The sequence below is a fragment of the Chiloscyllium plagiosum genome, unplaced genomic scaffold, assembly GCF_037043375.1.
Source record: "Chiloscyllium plagiosum isolate Xiang-an unplaced genomic scaffold, Cpla_swu_hap1 HiC_scaffold_8, whole genome shotgun sequence".
Classification (NCBI taxonomy): domain Eukaryota; kingdom Metazoa; phylum Chordata; class Chondrichthyes; order Orectolobiformes; family Hemiscylliidae; genus Chiloscyllium; species Chiloscyllium plagiosum.
The window spans coordinates 38,314,601-38,335,081 of NW_028270146.1; the positions used below are offsets into that span (position 1 = coordinate 38,314,601).

At 41.0% G+C, this 20,481-nt stretch overlaps 1 protein-coding gene across 6 annotated transcripts in view; it reads right to left on the reverse strand.

Annotated features, from left to right (window-relative positions):
• lrrc9 (leucine rich repeat containing 9) overlaps positions 1-20,481 on the reverse strand; it is a 237,547-nt gene that overhangs the window by 165,423 nt on the left and 51,643 nt on the right. For all 6 annotated transcript variants that reach the window (XR_015757872.1, XM_087989715.1, XM_043697264.2 and 3 more), the window contains one exon: positions 19,947-20,102. Coding sequence is in view for 5 of the 6 variants with exons in the window: in XM_087989715.1 (XP_087845841.1) it covers positions 19,947-20,102 (156 nt within the window). In the remaining variant the exon portion in view is untranslated. The remainder of the gene's footprint in view (positions 1-19,946; positions 20,103-20,481) is intronic.

The following is a 20,481-nucleotide window of genomic DNA, read 5'->3' on the forward strand; positions in this document are numbered from 1 at the left end:
ACGACTCAACTCACTGCTATCTATGTGCATGTCTAGCAGTCGCTTAAATGTCCCCAATGACTCTGCTTCCTCTACCTCAGCTGGCAACGCATTCTATGCATTCACAACTCTCTGCGTAAAGAACCTACCTCTGATGTCTTCTTTATTCCTTCCTCCTAATATCTTCAAACTATGACTCCTCGTACCAGTCAATCCTGCCCTGGGGAAAAGTCTCTGGCTATTGACTCTATCTATTCCTCTCAATATTTTGTACACCTCGATCAGGTCTCCTCTCTTCCTCCTCCTCTCCAGAGAGGAAAGTCTGAGCTTAGTCAATCTTTCTTCATAAGGCAAGCCCTCCAATCCAGGCAGCATCCTGGTAAACCTTCTTTGCACTCTCTCCAAACCCTCTGTATCTTTCCTATGGTAGGGCAACCAGAACTGGACACAATATTCCAAGTGCGGTCTCACCAGGGACTTGTAGAGCTGCAGCAAAACCTCGCGGCTCTTAAACTCAATCCCCCTGTTAATGAAAGCCAAAGCACCATTTGCTTTCTTAACAATCCTATCCACTTGGGTGGCAACTTTGAGGGATCTATGTACTTGCACACCCAGATCCCTCTGTTCCTCCACACTGCCAAGAATCCGGTCTTTCATCCTATATTCAGCATTTGAGTTCGACCTTCCAAAATGCATCACTTCACATTTATCCAGGTTGAACTCCATCCGCCATTTCTCAGCCCAGCTCTGCATCCTGTCTATGTCACGCTGAAGCCTGCTGTAGCCCTCTATACGATCAGCGACACCTCCAACCTTTGTGTCATCTGCAAATTTACTAACCCACTCTTTAACCTCCTCATCCAAGTCATTTATATAAACTACAAAGAGCAGAAGCCCAAGAACAGAGCCCTGCGGGACCCCACTCAACACTGTCTTCCAGGTAGAGTACTTTCCATCTACAACCACTCTCTGCCATCTGTCAGCCAGCCAATTCTGAATCCAGATAGCCAAATCTCCCTGTATCCCATAGTTCCTGACTTTATGAATGAGCCTACCATGGGGAACCCTATCAAATGCCTTGCTGAAATCCATATACACCACATCCACTACTCGACCGTAGTCGCCTCACATGTAGCACTTAAGATATGCTGATTAAGATATGGTAGTTTCACATTTGAGAGAGTAATTTGATCAGTTACATCATAGTTTACACAAATCTCACTGTACCATATCTCTCAAAATTTGTCTCTGCTTGGTCTATATTTTTACAGTAATTTACTTTTATTTACTTTCATTCTCTTTACAATCATTAACATAATTATCAATACCATTACTGCCATTACCATCCACTTAGATTGAGGTAATTTGGAACTCTGGCTAGATATTGTGATCTGATTTACTTCAATTCAACAAGTTTAAGTTCAAGTGAGAGTGGATATTTCACCCAAGTGAGATAAAGGATGAGTGAGTATACTTGGTGATTTTGATCCAAGTGGGAATTCAGGACAGAGGAGGAATGAGGCATGTTCGATTTTGCCTGTTCTCGGATGCTGCCTGAATTGCTGTGCTCTTCCAGCACCACTGATCCAGAATGTTAAGTAAGATGCACTGCAAGAAACAAAGTCTCCAGACTGGAAGGGTGTGTGGGGAGAATAAACAGTCTGCGTTGAAACAAGCAACAAGATGATGTCACAAACCACAAATGAAATGAGTGCAGAGAGAGAAGCTGATTAGGGAGTTGGATTGGTGACTATTTCTGGTAGAGTAAAAGTAAGATCTTCAGTGCGTATTCAAGTCTCTAGGCATTTTTCTCCTTTTCTAAAAAGAGTTTTTAAATATAAGATTTAAATTTGTGTTTAGAAACATAATTGCAATAAATTTTGGAAAAAAGGGATTCTAGAGTAATTGAAAAATTATTATAATAAAAAAAGTGTGGAAAGCAGGGATTCTGGAATAATTAACAAATATATTAAATGAAATACAATATTAATGGTAAAGCGGTTGATGTGTTGTTGCTGCTGCAGCATGTGGCATCTGCTGCACAAAATGAGATTTGGCTTTCAACAAGTAATTGATAGGATCTATGAAATAGTGTGTAATTGTCGATGCCAAAGGTCTTCTGCCTGCCAACAATTTAGGATTGCTGAATAGCCTTGAAGCTCTTAGACAGATTATTCGTTGGGAGGAATTTAAAATACCTCCATAATAAAATCCTTATAGGACATAGGCTTCCGGTCACAAAAACCCGCTTGAATCATCACACTCTGCTTCCTGTCTTGCAGCCAATTGTGGATCCAATTTGCCAATTCTCCTTGGGTCCCATGAGTTCTTACCTTTACTATCAGTCTCCAATACAGCACTTTATCAAAACCCTTCCTGAGGTCCATTTCAAATGCATTGCCCTCATCTATATACATGGTCACCTCTGCATCAAATGCAGTCAGGCAAAAAGTAAGGACTGCAGATGCTGGAAACCAGAGTTTTGATCAGAGTGGGAGGCTTCCTTCCTCTATTCCTGATGAAGGGCTTTTGCCCAAAACGTCGATTTTCAAGCTTCTCGGATGCTGCCTGACCTGCTGTGCTTTTCCAGCACCACTCTGATCTAAACAAATGCAATCAGGTTGGTCAGACATGATTTCATCTTTAACAAAACCGTGCTGCTTGTTCTTGATTAATCCCTGCTTCTCCAAGTGCAGATTAATTCTATCCCTTGATTCTTCCTACTATTCGTGATATACATTAAAAAATCTGGATGACTTGTTGCTAAATTTGTAGATTACACAAGGATTATGTGGAGGGTCACATAGTGTTGTGGAAGCAGGAAGGCTGCAGGAGAACTTGGACAGACTAAGAGAGTGGGCAAACAGGTGGCTGATGGAATATAACATGGGAAAGTGTGAGGTTATGCACTTTGGTTGGAAGGACAGAAGCACAAAATATTTTCTAAATGTGGAAAGCCTTCGGAAATTTGAAGCACAAAGGAATTTGGGAGTCCGAGTTCAGAATTTTCTTAAGGTTAACATGCAGTTTCAGTTGGCAGTTAGGAAGACAAATGCAATGTTAGCACTCATTTCAAGAGGACTAACACAAAAGAGCAAGGATGTACTGCAAAAACTGGACAAGGCTCTGGTCAGATATTTGAAATATTGTGGGCAGTTTGAGCCCCCTAGCTAAGGAAGGGTGTGCTGGCCTTGGAGGAAGTCCAGAGAAGATTAACAAATGATCCAGATAACAAAGCTCCAGTCATATGAGAAGTGGTTGAGAACTCTGGGTCTGAACTTGGAGTTGAAAAGGATGAGTCGGGGGGGGGATCTGATTGAAACGTTCAGAAAACGGAGAGCCCTTGATACAATCAGACATGGGGAAGATGTTTCCACTGATAGGACAGACTAGGAGCCAGGGTACCTCAGAGTAAAGGGACAAACATTTAGAATTGAGATGAGAAGGAATTTGAGAGAGGGTCATGTCGTTTTGTGGCTAGTTGATGTTCATGTATCCTGAAACACACTAAAACAGAAGCTAGTGAACTTGAAAGACCTATACCGACAACAAGGAAAACTAATGTTATTTATAAAATACCATGCAAGGACTGTAACAAACACTACATTGGACAAACAGGCAGAAAACTAGCCACCAGGATATAGGAACATCAACTAGCCACAGAACGACATGACCCTCTCTCACTAGTACCCTTACATACAGATAAGGAAGAACACCACTTCGACTGGGACAACAGATCCATCCTAGGACAAGCCAAACAGAGACACGCTAAAGAATTCCTAGAAGCATGGCATTCCAACCAGAACTCTATGAACAAACACATCAAGTTAAACCCAATCTATTACCCCCTGAGAAAAAGAACAGGAAATGATGTCACCAACCCAAAGAAACCCAAACATATAAATAGAAAGCAGGAATTATCAACAGTGCTTCGCCCGAAGGCCCACTTAAGATGTTACCTAGTAGAGTGACGAAACGTTTGGAAATTAACCTTCCAGCTCAGCTAGCAAACCCACATCCAGATTGTGGAAAGTATTTTAAAAGCAGGTTACTGACACTCATTACAAATGCTCTTTTTTCAAGCAGTCGGGAAAATATAGTTAAACAAACTGGAACAAGGGCATTTATACAAAATGAGATTCGGCTGGTAACAAGTAGCCAATCAATCTTTGGAATCATGACTGAATATCAATGACAAAGGTCTTCTCTCCTGCCAACAACTATGTCATTAGCTCCAACGCAGCTGAACAGCTTGAGTGTGTGAATGTTTGGGCGGAAGCCATTGGACCTTTGGCCAGGAAGATTCTGCAATTTCCACTGCTATAAAAATAACAGCTCAAGTTTTAAGAAAACCTGTTTATTTCCCTTCAAAACTGACTTCTAAACAATAAGTCAGGGACATAAGAAGTGCAAATCATGTGTGCCTCCTAAAAATAAATGAATGAACAAAGAGATGATCAAGAAGTGATCAGTGCTGACAAGCCAAAGTATCATCTCACTGAATATTATGCATAGGAATCACTGAACTGATTTCCCAGTCTATCACTCTGCCTGTAACACCCATTCTTGTTTTGTGTCTGTGTTTGTATGTAGGGGCAATATTATAAGGGGTTTAGAATTTAAACTGGCAGTCCAAGAATCTATTTATTTCTAATAAATAGCAATTTCTTTAAAGATAGAAACCTGGGCCCATCTTTCTGTCAACTAGGATCTAAGAGACATAAAAATTCAAAAATTGTATCCCTTTAAAGCATCTTTAAACTTTGCAAACACACCAGGAATAGAGGGACTTGATTTCCAGCATTCTACCCCAGTGAGGCAAGAACATTAAAGCATTAAAATAGTTGTGGAGGTGGTTTTCGGAGAAGGGGAACATAAGGGAGCTAAACAAAAGGATTTGCCAGCATTGCCAGGGCAGCTATTTGAATAGTGATACTCAGTTGGACAGGAAGGAACAGATTGAATAGAGTATAGAGAAACAGAATCAAATAGGGTCAAAAGACAAAAATGTTCACTCTTCACTTATATACACACATTGTATTCGTAACAAAATAAGTAAACTAACAATGCAAAAAGGTTAATGGGAACAATCTTCCAGACATTGCAGAGACAGAGCTTCATGGAGATCAAAACCGGAGAGTAAATGTTTGGAGCTGTGAGACTTTTCAAAAGCATAAGCAGAAAGGAATGGACAGTGACATAGCTTTGTCAGTACAAGATAAAATAAGTACAATAGCTGGAAATAATCTTAGAATCGTAGGATCATAGAAATGTGCAGCATGGAAACAGACCCTTCGGTCCAACTCGCCCATGTCGACCAGATATTCTGCATTAATCTAATGCCATTTGCCAGCATTTGTCCCATATCCCTCTAAATCCTTCCTATTCATATGCCATTCAGATCCTTTTTAAATATTGTAGTTGTATCAGCCTCCAACACTTCCTCTGGCAGCTCATTCCATTCATATACTACCCTCTGCTTGAAAGAGTTGCTCCTTAGGTCCCTTTTAAATCTTTCCCCTCTCACCTTAGACCAATGCTCTCCAGTTTTGCAATCCCTTGACCTGGGGAAGTGACTATTCACTCTATCCATTCTTGTCATAATTTTACAAACTTCTTTAATGTCAGCCTCTGACATCCAAGGAAAATAGCCCCAGCCTATTCAGCCTCTCCCTTCAGCTCCAATATTCCAACCCTGGCAACATTCTTGTAAATATTTTCTGAACCCTATCAAGTTTCACAACATCCTTCCTATAGCAGGGAGACCAGACTGAATGCTGTATTCCAAAAGGGACCTAACCAATGAGCCGTACACACATGACTGCCCAACTCCTATACTCAATGCACTGACCAATAAAGGAAAGCATACCAAACACTTTGTTCACTACCCTATCTACCTGCAACTCCACTTTCAAGGAGCTATGAATCTGCACCTCAAAGCTTCTTTGTATGGCAACCCTGCCCAGGACCCTATCATTAAGTGTTCAAGTCCTGCCCTGATTTGCCCTACCTAAATGTAGCACTTCATATTTATCAAAATTAAACTCCACCTGCCATTCCTCAGCTCACTGGTCCATCTGACCAATGTCTCATTGTTTTCTGAGGTAGCATTCTTCGCAGTTCACTACATCACCAATTTTGGTGTCATCTGTAAAAGTATTAACCATACCTCCTATATTCACAACCAAATAATTTACATAAATGACAAAAAACAGTGGACCCATCACCGATCCTTGCAGCAATATATTTTGCCTAATGATATTTTCCTACCTTCTTCCCATTATTCATTACATTCTTCCTCTTCAAATAACTACCTAACTCCTTTTGAATGCATCAAATAAATGAGCCTCAACAACACCCCCAATAAGAATATTTTATCCTGCTTTTAAACATGCATACTACCAAATACAAGATGCCCTTCCGGCTTTTAAGGACATAAAAATAACTTTAGATGATGATACAATAAGCTTAGATCAGAAGACGTAAAATCCATATGGGTGAAGGTAAGAAATATCAAGAGGAAGATGACATTGGTAGGAGTAGGTCAATAGAATTCCAATATTAGCTATACTGTCGAACAGAGAATAAAGCCAGAGACCATGAGGGCATGTCAAAAAGGCAGAATATTAATCATGAGTTATTTTAATATTCTCATAGATCAGGAAAGCCAAATGGGCAGAGATAGGCTTTAGGTAGAATTTATAGAGTGCCTTTGGGACAGATTCTGAGAACAATATGTTGTGCATCCATTTTGGGATTAGGCGATGTTGAACTTGGTAGTGCAAAATGAGGCTGGATTAGAAAATGACGTCAAATTAAAAGATCCTCTAGAATTCAGCATTCTGCTTGAGAGGGTGCAACTTGGATCAGAAACAACTTAAAACAAGGGTAAATACATAGAAACAAGTTGGCTGGAATGGAGTGGGAAAGGGGTTCAGTAGAAAATATGGTTGTTGAAGAATGACAAAGTATTTAAGAAAATAATTCACAGCTTATAATAACTATATCACAGTGTGAAAGTAGGATTCAAGGAAGGGAATAAACTAACCATTACTAACCAAAGACAGCAAATATAGTATCAAAAGTACGTATCAAAGGAAAAATATAAAATGTGGCAAGACAAAGAGTTGAGAAGGCTTAAGAACCAACAACAGGTGACCAAAAACAATAAAGAGGGAGAGGGAGAAAATAAACTGATAAATACTAACAAAATTGACAGCAAGAAACTTATTTTGAATATATAAAAAGGAAGAGAAGTCTAAGTGACCAAAGGCTCCTTAGAGAATGATGCTGGGAAAATAATAATGGGTAGCCAGGAAATAGCACAGGAATTGAATGAATGCTGTGCATCTATCTTCATGGTAGAAGATATAAATAGCATTCGAAAAATTTTAAATAATCAAGTGGGGAAGAAAGGAGGAGGAAATGAAGATTATAAAAGAGATTGGACAGACTCGGTTTGTTTCCTTCAAGCAGAGGAGAAAGTGAGGTCTGCAGATGCTGGAGATCAGAGCTGAGGAAGGGCTTATGCCCGAAACATCGATTCTCCTGTTCCCTGGATGCTGCCTGACCTGCTGCGCTGTTGCAGCAACACATTTTCAGCTTCCTTCAAGCAGAGGAGATTGAGAGGGGACATGATTGTGATGCATAAAATTGTGAGGGGCACAGATAGAGCAGACAGGAAGAAACTGTCTGATGGAAGGATCAATGAGCAGGGGCACAGATTTAAGGTAAGGGGCGGAAGGTTTGGAGAAGATGTGAGGAAATATTTTTCCTGGACTTACTGCTTGTAAGGGTGGTAGAGACAGGAACCCTCATAACATTTAAGAAGCATTTAGATGTGCACTTGTGATGCACAAGTTTACAAGGCTATGAGCCAAGTGCTGAAAAATGGGTTTAAATAAGTCAGGTGGCTGTTTTTGACCAGCACTGACATAATGGACCAAAGGACCTTTTTCAGGGCTGTAAATATCTATGACTATGAAATAAATACAACAATTATCACTGAAGCAAAGTACTAAGGAAACTAATGGGGTTAAAGGCCAATAGGCCACCTGGACCTGATGGATTACATCCTAGGATATTCAACAAAGTGACTACAGAGATAATGAATACCTTAGTAGGAATCTTCCAACAATCCTTAAATTCTTGGAATCTTGGAAAATTGCCATTGTTATACCCTTATTCAAAAAGGAAGGAGATAAGCAACAGGATACCATAGGCCAGTTAGCTTAATATCTGTCATCGGGAAAATGTTAAGAGTCTATATTAAAGGGTGTAATACCAAAACATTTAGAAATGCAATATCATCAAAGAGAGTCAGCAGGGTTTCATGAAGAGGAAATCATGGCTGACAAATTTTACAAGAATTCTTGGAGGAGATAATGAATAAAAAGTAAAACCAGTAGATTTCCAAAAAAACGTTTTAGTAAATTATCATACATTGAGCCCAAAGTTTGGGTGAAGATTTGTAGCTCGGGTGCTCGTTGTTGTGGTTCTGTTCGCCGAGCTGGAAATTTTTGTTGCAAACGTTTCGTCCCCTGTCTAGGTGACATCCTCAGTGCTTGGGAGCCTCCTGTGAAGCACTTCTGTGGTGTTTCCTCCGGCCAAACAAAGAACAGCCAGGGAATTCCTAGAAGCATGGTATTCATCCACAAACTCCATCAACAAACACATCGACCTGGACCCAATATACCGGCCACTACAGTGGACAGCTGAAACTGACAACCGGAAGCGGCAGGGACAGGCCACTATAAATGCCGGAGGAAACACCACAGAAGCGCTTCACAGGAGGCTCCCAAGCACTGAGGATGTCACCTAGACAGGGGACAAAACGTTTGCAACAAAAACTTCCAGCTCGGCGAACAGAACCACATACATTGAGCTCCTTAATAATATAAGAGTATATGGTGTTGGAGTAATATATTAGAATGTATAGAGGATTATTTAATATAAGAGAGAGTTCGGTTAAAGGGGGCATTTTCAGATTGTCAATCTGTAGCTGGTGGAGTGCCACAGAGAGCAGAAGTTAGAATATAATAAAGGAAAATAAAACTTATGCACTTTGGTGGGAAGTATAGAGGAACTGAATATTATTTAAATAGAAAAATGCAGTGTCCTTGTGCATAAAAAGAACATTAGAACATTATTTTAATGAGCCACCACACTCTGCAGCACAGAGGAACTAAGAAGAGCAGAGGAAAATCACCTTACAATGTATTCAAAAAGAACGGTACCCAACGAACATAATCTGCCTGATTTCTCAGCAACAAACCCAAACAAGCAAACAAAACACATCCAGAAACCCTAGTCACTCTCCCTACATCAAAGACATCACGGAAATGACTGCCAGACTACTCAGACCCCTTGGCATCATGGTAGTCCACAAACCCACCAACACACTAAAACAGCAGCTAATGAACTTGAAGGAACCTATACAGACAACAAGCAAAACTAATGACATTTACAAAACACCTTGCAAGAACTGTAACAAACACTATATTGGACAAACAGGCAGAAAACTAGCCACCAGGATACATGAACATCAACTAGCCATCATGACTAGTGGTTCGTTTAGATCGTGCACCTGGAACATAAAAGGGAGCCATTCCTCTATCAGAAGAAATAAGGTACTCTCAAACTTCAGAAAGGAAAGGGTTGACATCACCCTGTTACAGGTAACATATTTGAATGACAAGGAGCATTGAAGTTACAGCAGGGAGTATTTATTGGGTATTTTTCTCCTCTTTCAATTCTAAAAGCAGAGGAGTGGTCATACTGGTACAGAGGAACCTCCCATTCCAGATAATAGAACAAATTAAGGATGAACATGGGCGGTTCATCATCCTCAAGGCCTTAAATCACAGGGAAGAGTATGGCATCCTGAATGTCTACTGCCCCCGATGGACCCCTTAATTCTTAATCGACACATTCTCCAAATTAATGGCTCTTGGGGTGCGCCATAGGAATAGACTTCAACCGTCTCACAGACCCTGAGGTAGACAGGATGCCAAGGGGTGTCTCAGGTATCTCCCTGCAATCCAGACAACTAGTGGACTTGTGTGGGGAGTTTGTAGGGATTTTACCTTTTACTCCAACCTGCACAGTGCAACACAAGAATTTTATGTTCTTTGTTCCATCGATCTGTCTGGATTCAGTGTTATCCTGCAGGATTGGGAACATAGCCATTTTGAATCATGCGGCAGTGTACTTGGATGTCAAGATCAGGGCTAGTGGAATAGCCACGCCGCACTGGTGCGTGGATCCATTTCTTTTGAAGGATAACAAATTTATAGAGTAGTTCACAAGGCAATTGAGGACCTTCTGGGACATCAACTCAGGTATGGCCAGTAACCCATCAGTGTTTTGGGAAACCACCAAGGCATATTTAAGGGATTTAATAATTTCATACTCAGCAACTCGGAAAAGGCAGAGCAGCAGTGGATGCTTGAGGCCTGATTGAAAGCAGCCAAATCAGCATATTATGATAGACCATCTGTGGTTAAGCTATAGCGGGTCACAGCTCTCTAGCCTGCTCTGAGTTCAGTACATACCCAGGCAGCGAAGAGAGAGGTTTCCTTTACGAAGCAAAGCTTATTCGAATATGGGGATAAGTCAGGTAGATATCTGGTGTATCTGGCTAGGGATAAGTGGCCCGCGGTCCATCATGTCCACTAGGGAGAGATCCGGTAGTATCACTCGTGAGTTGAAAAAGATTAATGCCATACTCTGGAAATTTTATGCAGTTATATCAGTCGGAGGGTTGTGAGGATGGAGTAACAAGAATGGAATCCTTTTTTGAGCATCTGGACCTCCCAGGTATAAATGCAGAGTAAGCCTCCCTTTTGAATGCACCCTTAACAATACAAAAGATAGAAGAGATACAAGAGGCAGTAAGGCAGCTCCAAAGTGGCAAAGCACCTGGCCCAGACAGATTCCCGAGTGAGTTCTAAAAAGAAATTCATAAACATGTTGGACGAGCCAGTATTGGGTGTGTACAATCATTCATACAGCCAGGACTGCCTTCCGCCTTCTTTTAGGGAGGCCACTATCTCCCTTATTCTAAAGGAAGGGAAAGATCCTGAGGACTGTGCCTCATATAGATCTATCTCACTGCTTAACGTAGATTTTAAAATCCTATCTAAAACGCTAGCCCTGAGATTGGAGAAGGTACTGCCCACTATCATAAAGGAAGACCAGACGGGTTTTATCAAGGGTTGTAGCTCTTCCAATAATATCAGGAGGGTGTTTAATATAGTACAGGTATGCCAGCAGAGTCAATTCCAGGCTTGGTGCTCTCCTTGGATGTGAAAAAGGTGTATGATTGGGTGGAGTGGCTGTAGCTATTTGGTGCCCCTGGAACATTTTGGTCTTGGGGAGACCTTCGTTAGATGGATGATAGTGATGCTGCCTGACGTGCTGCGCTTTTCCAGCAACACATTTTTCAGCTCTGATCTCCAGCATCTGCAGTCCTCACTTTCTCCTAGTGCTATATAACAACCCCAAGGCTGCGGTCCTTACGAGTGGCGTAAAATCAGATACTTTTAGCATTGGGAGAGGCAGCTGGCAAGGGTGTCCTCTCTCGCCACTGCTATTTATCTTAGCAATCGAAGCATTGGCGGAAGCTATTCAGAAGGACTCTGAAATAGCAGCGCCAAAGGTCGGAATGGGAGAGCACAAAATTACTCTCTACCCTGATGATGTTCTTCTCTTCTTGGCTAACCCAGAAAAGTCTGTACCCCGGCTAATACAAAAGATTAAGTTATTCGGCATTTTCTCAGGATATAAAATTAACTTTACAAAATCGGAAGCCATGCCCATGGGGGGCTTGGTGGGAGTGCCTGACCTGGAGGATGGAACACAATTTCCTTTCTGGTGGTCACAAAAAAGTTTTCTTAATTTGGATATTTTTATTATCCCTGCTTTCCACCAGCTATACAGAGCTAACTTTGTGCACTTGTTTGATACGATAAAACAGGATCTACAGTGTTGGGAGGAGTTACCAATATCATGGTTAGGCTGAATAGCCTTGATTAAAATGAATATTCTTCCTCAGCTACTATACCCTATGAGAATGCTCCCATTGTTGTTGCCCAGACAAGTTCTGTGGAAGTTCAATAGCTGGCTTCTGTCCTTCATTTGGTATCGTAAGCGCCCTCTTATTAAATTTACCAAGTTGCAACTCCCTAGAGTATTGGGACGGGGGTGTGGATCTCCCAGATTTTAAGCAATACCAAATAAGGGCCCTATTGTCCTATGAGAGTGACTGGGATCCAAGGTTGATATGGCTTGATATTGAGGCCTCTCAGGCAATGTATCCCCTCTTTAACTTATTATTTATGGATAGGATGAAATCTGTTGCTGAGCGTTGTAAAAGACCAATCATCATAAACATGCTCAAAGTGTGGAGAATGATGTAGCAGGGCAAGGGTAGTTTACATAAGACCTCACCTTTCAGCCCCTTAGCAGGAGCCCCAGAATTTAGGCCAGGGTCAATGGATTCTGGCTTTAAAGCATGGGAGGTCAAGGGAATCCCCTATTTGGGAGACTTCTTTGAGGGGGAGGTCCTGATGTCTTTTAATCAACTAAGTCACAGATATGGGCTACCAAATAGGTACCTCTTCCGTTATTTTCAGATTAGGGATAATATATACAGAAGGACCATGCTGACGGCTCAGCCCTAAGTTTGACATGGAGAGAGGAGTGCTCCGGCACGTGGGCACTCTCTCAGTCAGTATTCTATATCATTTACAGACAGGGGGCACCTTCGAAGATGTGCAAAGACTCTACCGAGTCTGGAATCAGGCACTAAGAGCAGAAATTTTAATTTGAAACTTGGGAGGACATATGGGAGAATGTGAAGAAAATCTCAATATGCAATTTCCTTTTCTTTTTCTCAGAGGACGATAAATGGGGTCCAAGATGATGTGTTTGTTGATAGAGTTCCGGTTGGAATGCCATGCTTCTAGGTTTGGCTAGTGGTGTGTTAAGGGGAGGTTTGTATTTAAGATATTTAGGTAGTATCTGTTTCCTTAAGCATTCATGCAGGAAGTACAGCTGTTCGCAGATGGCGCTCTTTCGAATGCCATTGGTTTCCCATTTTTGGACCAGTTTTAGCATATTGCGCCCATAGGTGTTAATGAGTTTTGATAAGATTTGTAGCTCAGGTTGAGGTTCTGGATGTAAGTTTCCTCGCTGAGCTGGAAGGTTCGTTTTCAGATGTTTTGTCACCATAGTAGGTAGCTGAAAATGTGTTGCTGGAAAAGCGCAGCAGGTCAGGCAGCATCCAGGGAACAGGAGAATCGACGTTTCGGGCATAAGCCCTTCTTCAGGAATGGAAGAAGGGCTTATGCTCCTGAAGAAGGGCTTATGCCCGAAACGTCAATTCTCCTGTTCCCTGGATGCTGCCTGACCTGCTGCGCTTTTCCAGCAACACATTTTCAGCTCTGATCTCCAGCATCTGCAGACCTCAATTTCTCCACCATTGTAGGTAACATCAGTCAGCCTCTGGTGAAGCACTGATGTTAGAGACCCACTTTCTATTTATGTGTTTAGGTTTCCTTGGAGCATGGCATTCCAACTGGAACTCTATCAACAAACACATCAACTTGGACCCCATTTACCACCTGCTGAGAAAAAGAACAGGAAGTAGCATCACCACGGAAATGACATCACCAACCCAAGGAAACCTAAACACAAATAGAAAATGGGTCACTAATACGATGCTTCACTGGGACTCACTGATGTTATCTAGTATGGTGATGAAATGTCTGAAAACGAACCTTCCAGCTCAGCAAGTAAATTTATATCCATAAGTTAGGTTAGTCTAGCACAATTTAAGTTAATTTAAACTAATTTGCTAAGTACAGTCATTTATTAAATCTTAATATGGAAAGATCGTTTGGTACCTTTGTGATAGTCTTGATTTGTTCTGTAGAGTAGTAGGTAGTTTATTGTTAATGTTTTTGTAATACAAGATTGTTATATTTTTGTATTTTTATAATTTTGTGAAAGAATAAAAACCTTGCACAAAAAAAAAGTCACTTGGTTCAAATGGAGGTCGATACTGGTGCTGCTGTATCAGTGGTTGCAGAACCAATCTTAAACAAGATTCGCTCCGGACTCCAACATTTATATTTGCACAAGACCTCAGATAGACTGAGAATGTATACTGGGGAACTATTACAAATTAAGCGTAGGACTTTGGTTCTGGTCTCCTACAGTTACCACTGATTGGAGTAAAAGATTCAGACCCAAGCTTAATGGGGTGGAATTGGTTGAGAAAGATTCACCTTTATTGGGTCAACATTTTTCGATTAAAAAATGGCTGCCTGAGTGAAGTCCTAAATAAATACCTGGAAGTTTCTCAGAAAGGTCTAGGGACTATCAAAGGAGCCAAGGTCACCTTGCATGTTGACCAGGAAGCAATTCCGCAATCCTACAAGGCCTACCCAGTGCCATTTACTTTGCATGCTAAAGTAGAAGTAGAAATCAGGAGACTGGAAAGCAAAGGAACCATCAAACCAGTGCAGATTGGCTGCACTGTTCATATGGACTGTGAAGCCGAACAGATTGGTTCACCTTTGTGGGGGTTTTAAATAAATGATAAACTGCTTCTCGCAGCTGGACGAATACCAAATCCCTCGCATGAAGCTGGCAGGGGGCACTGTCATTCATTAAGCTGGACATGAGCCATGGATATCTGGAATTACAACTCAGGATACACTTTGTAATCAAAAAATGTTGATCCAATCTCTGAATCTTTCTAAACAATTTTGTCCCATCAAGCTTGTGCCCGAGCCTTTTACTACAGTCAGTGGTAACCACTGTCTGTGTTTGCTTCTCATAAGAGAGTGGAACCAAAGTTGTACTCTTAATCTGTAAAGGTACAGGTTCAGCCTAGCTGATGTCATATGCAAACTTAAGGGTTGGAGTTCAGACCCTTAGGCCACAATCAGTGAAGATGGAGGACAATATTTCATCCTCACCAACACTCAACACTGGAGCTCCCCTGAGGTGTGTACTCAGCCCCCTACTGTACTCACTGTATATCCATGACTGCGTCACCAAATACCAGACTAATGCCATGTTTGCTGATGACACCACCATTATCGGTCGAATCTCAGATGGCGACGAAATAGACTACAGAGGTGAGGTGGAAGACCTGGAAAAACAGTGCACCGAGAACAACCTAGCTCTCAACGCCAGCAAAACCAACAAACTCATTACTGACTTTTGGCAGGATGTTACTCATGACCCCCTACACATTAACAGCACAGAGGTGGAACGAGTGGAGTGTGTCAAGCTCCCGGGAGTCGTCATCCACAACAAGCTCTCTTGGACTCATGTGGACACACTGGTTACAAAGGCCCAACCACGTCTCCTCTTCCTCAGGCAGTGGAGGAAATCTGGCATGATGGTGAATACCTTTGCCAACTTTTATAGGTGTGCCAGAGAGCATTCTGTCTGGATGTATCACTATCTGAACTCAGCCCGTACAATCACAAAGGCCAACCTCCCATCTATAGAATCCATCTACCAGGCTCGCTGTCAAGGAAAGGCCGCCAGGATTCTCAAAGATCCATCCCACCCTGGTAATGTTTTTCTACAACTTCTATCATCAGGGAGAAGGTACAGAAGCCTGAACACACACAGTTTTGAAACAGTTTCTACCCTACTGTTGTTCAATATTGAATGGACTTGCAAACTCTTAACATTCACCTGTACCTGTGTTTTTGTTTTTGCTGCTGTTTACCTCTTATTTACTTATTTATGCTACTTAACTCTTGATTGGCCTGCATTGCTCGCAAGACAAAGCTTTTCACTGTGCCTCGGTACACGTGACAATAAATTCAATTCAATCCAATCTCCACTAGAACTGGGTGGCCATTTAACCAGATGTTTAGTTTGATTGGTTCGGATTTAGACGTTGCTAAGCAATTAACTGTTCCAAACTAGGTGTAGGTGGACTTTCCAGGGTGTGCACTCTTCTCGATACCCGCCTAGGAGCGGTTTTACTCAATTTAGGTCGAGTGGGACTCTTTTGCAGCAACTAAAATTGCTTGTCAGCCCAGACCCAGAAAAAAAATGTTAACTATCTGGGGGGACGTGGCTTTAATTTGTAATTTTGCTGTGGGCTGACCTAGAGTCCCTCTGTTCAGGAAATGTCCTGAATGAGTCAATGCGATTGCCTTCGCTCAAGTGGTGTTCACTGATCTCAGTTGGACTGGTGAAGGTGTCCACTTCCATCGGAATACTCTGCAACTCATTCTCCACTTGCTGCATTTTCTAATGATAAAGCCAGTGCCTGTTTGAAGTCCAGTTAGGTTTCAGCTTACAGGTGCTTTTCCATCGATATATCATTAATCCTTCAAACTAAACAGTCTCCCAGCATTTCATTAAGGTTTAAACCAAAGTTACATACCTCTGCCAGTCTTCTTAACCTCATCAGATGTCCTGATAAAGATTTCCCTGGTTCTCAAAAATGCAGAGTAAAACCAATAGCACTTCAAAATTAGAAGTGGCTTGGGATCATAATATTCCTTAACTAAATCTGTCAACTCTTGAAAGGTTTTAGTATTTGGTACCTCAGGGAAAATAAGGCTGCTAATAACCAAAAAAAGCTGCAGGTTCACAAGCTGTCAGATGAATTACTCATTGCTTTTCATCTGTCCCAATGTCATACAGTTATACAGCTTGGAAACAGAGCCTTCGATCCAACCAGTCTATGCTGACCATGTTCCCAAACTAAACTAGTCCCACTTGCCTGCACTTGGTCCATATCCCTCCAAAATTTATCCTATTCATGAATGCATCCAAGTGTCTTTTAAACATTAACTGTACCTGCACCCACCACTTTCTCTGACAGTTCATTCCACACACTAACTACTCTCTGTGAACAAAGTTTCCCCTCATCTACTTTTCAAAACTCTCTTCTCACTTTAAAAATATGCACACTTGTTTTAAACTCCCCCACCCTAGGGAAAAGACCTTAGGCATCCACCTTATCAATGTTCTTCATGATATTATAAACCTCCAGAAGATCACCCCTAAAACTCCTATGCTCAAGTGAAAAAAAATCTTAGTCTTTCCAGTCTAATTTTATATCTCAAAACGTCCATTCCTCGCAACATCCTGGTAAATCTTCTCTGAACCTCTCCAGTTTAATAATATCCTTCCTATAATAGGGTGACCAAAACTGCACAGAATAGTCCAGAAGAGGCCTTACCAATGCTTTGTACAAACTCAACATGATGTTCCAAACTCAAAGGTCTGAGCAACGAAGGCAAGTGTGCTAAATGCCTCCTTAACCCTGATGAAGGGCTCCTGCCTGAAACGTTGATTTTCCTGCTCCTCGGATGCTGCCTGACCTGCTGCGCTTTTCCAGCACCACTCTCATCTTGACTCTAAATCGCCAGCATCTGCAGTCCTCACTTTCACCTTCTTAACCACCCTGCCTACCTATGACACAAATTTCAAAGAATTGTATACCTGAATCCCTAGGTCTCTGTTCCACAACACTACCCAAGATGCTATCATTAATTGTACAAGTCCTGTCCTTGTTTGTATTAAAAAAAATGCAAAACCTCATATTTATCCAAATTAAACTCCATCTACGACTGCTCAGCCAATTGACTCAATTGATCAGAACCTCTTTGTAATCTTGGATAACCTTCACTATACCAATTTTGATCTCATCTGCAAACCTACCAACCATGCCTCCTATATTCTCATTCAAATAAATGACAAACAAAAGTGGATGTGTATCACTGGTCACAGGTCTCCAGTCCAAACAACCCTCCACTATCTCCTAACATAAAGCCAATTTTGTATCCAATTGGCAAGCTCACCTTGAATCCCATGTGTTCTAACTTTGCTAATTAATCTGCCATGCAGAAAACCTGTCAAAGGCTTTTGCCGGTAAAAATAATGCATTATTTGAACATACTTGGCCCAGTCTTCAACAGCTGATTCAAATGAGTTAAGCTTCCCAAGTAACAGCCTAATGCTTACCCCAACTCAAAGATTACTGTTGAGAGTCAATTTCTTCAGAAGTATGTTTTTCTCTCGTCACCATTGAATTAACTCTAGAGGGGCTGGTATCGGTCACCAAGTCATCATTTATTTACATATGGAGAGTCCTTAACACTGGTCTAGCCTCCTCAGAGCCAATTCTCAGTGTCAACAGGATGTCTGACACTCCTGTTTATATCCATTAGCCAGGACTTTGATTTGATCAGGTTAACAGCCCCAACCAGGGAACTCATTCTATGACCTCGTTACAATCATCACAATTCTAAGCTGACATGCAGAATATTTTCTTACTTCTTTTAAGGAGTTGGGCATTGCCAGTTTAGCCAGCATTTATTACCCATTCCTAATTGCATTGAGGACAATTGAGGGTTAGCCACTTTGGTCTAGAGTCACATGTTGGCAAAAACAGGTATGGTTGACTGATTTCCATCTCTAAAAGACCATTGATCAACCAGACCTTTTTTTTAAAAACAGCAAACAACAATGACTAGTTTTTCACACTTCTACTGAATTGAGGTTTGAACCTACGGCCCCAAACAGTCATCTAGATTTCTAGATTAATCGTCAGTTAATTGCCACTTTAAAAACAAAGAACAGTCCACCTTTCTCTTTAACTAAGGTTTCATTGTGGTTGACAATACCCTCAGACACGTCTGACCTATTTCCACACTTCTGCCTTCACCCCTTCTCTCGCCTCCCACAATGATAGATTGTACCTCGTCTTTACTTTTCATCCACTAGATTCCGCATCCAAAGGATCATTTCATTTCCACTATCTCCAGCAAAATGTCAGCATTCAGTCTGCGACAATCTGTTCCACTCTCCTTCTGTTCCCAGCATTTCCCCACATTTCCACAGCACCATCTCACAGAATCACAGATGATGCAACACTTGTCTGTTTACCTCCTAGTATCCTTCTAGCGATTTTCTGTCTCTCAATTATAATCTTTTAGTTTGCCTATATCTTTTTGCTCTCTCTGCTCACTGTCTCTTTGTACTCTATTCTCTACTACCACTTCTCTCCCCACAGCCCCCCAAACTTCCACCCCATCAACATAAACGCTAGTACCACTTCTCCCCAGTTATTTTCAGTTCTGACGAAGTGTCACAGGCCTCAAAACATTAACTCTGCTTCACTCCCTACAGATTCTGCCAGATCTGCTGAGTTTCTCCACCACTTTCTATTTATATTACCACGATGCCACTGCTTCACTACATTTAGTGAGTTGTAATCCTGTTGATCAACACAACACTATCTTTAAGACTTTGGGACTATTCAGTTAATACTACATATGCTGTTTTCCACACTTTGGCAGATGTGGATTTTCCATGGCATATTTCCATTCCACTTTTTGTTCATGCAAAAATACCTTTGCTTTAACTTGTTCTATTGTTGTCCATTACTAAATACTGAATCTATGTTGATTTTAGATTGTTACAACTTTTAGAAAGGCACTTCTATTATTAATAGTTTTTGAGGAGTCATGTCTAAAGAATTGTGAAAAATGATTCAGTTGAAGTACTAAAAAGAGTTCCTGGACCTGGCTTCGTTTTTTTAAAAAGGAAAAGGTTACTGAAGCTCAACTTGGTTGAAAGAATCAATTACTGCAAGTCACATGGTTTCATCTAACTGCTTTATTAAAGAATGAAATCATGTCCTTTCCCTATGTCGCTGGGAAATTCTTAAAAGCTCTTCTTCTCTAAGGTTTCACATTTATTACCAAACCAAACAACCTGACCTCTACCAGTACAATGTTTGTATAAATGTCTAAAAGTAGCAAGCTCTTGATTACTCATTGCAGAGAATGGAAAAACGGCTAGACAATTTTGAGTATTAGTAACACAGAGTATGAGAGTAGGAAAAGCAGAGCCTTTCAGTGGAGGCTGAATTAAGGGAAAAAAAAATCAATCACCAACGTAGGTTTTGTACTTACGGTTTTAATGCAGAAGCCAATGGTATTTATTCGCTCCTTAGGCACGTCCTGCAATGAACTAATTTGCTTCTGTAACTTTGCCACAATTTCAGCTTGCTGCCGTCGGATGTCCTTTATACGCATACGATAATACATTGTCTTTTTCATCACAGTTGACTACAGGAGAGGAAAAATTCATCCACTAAATCATACTGCATCTTCATTTCGACACTAATGTTAAATGTTTTAGTTTAAAATTATCAATGATAAATTTACTAATTTAAAATAGCAATTTTTTTTATACTCATCACCTTTCAAAATTTAAATAGAGTTTGTAGAAGCACTGAACACTTAAATACAGTAAAAAAAATTGTAAGTTGCTGTTTTTCCTTGAAATGCTATCAAATTACCTATCATGGGTGACATATTATTTTCACTTTAACCTTACTTACAACTACATTAACGCCATCTAAACATACATTAAAATGAAAAGGGAAAACATGTGGACATTTGTATTTTGATGTCACATGAAAGGAATGCCAATCTTGTTATCCTT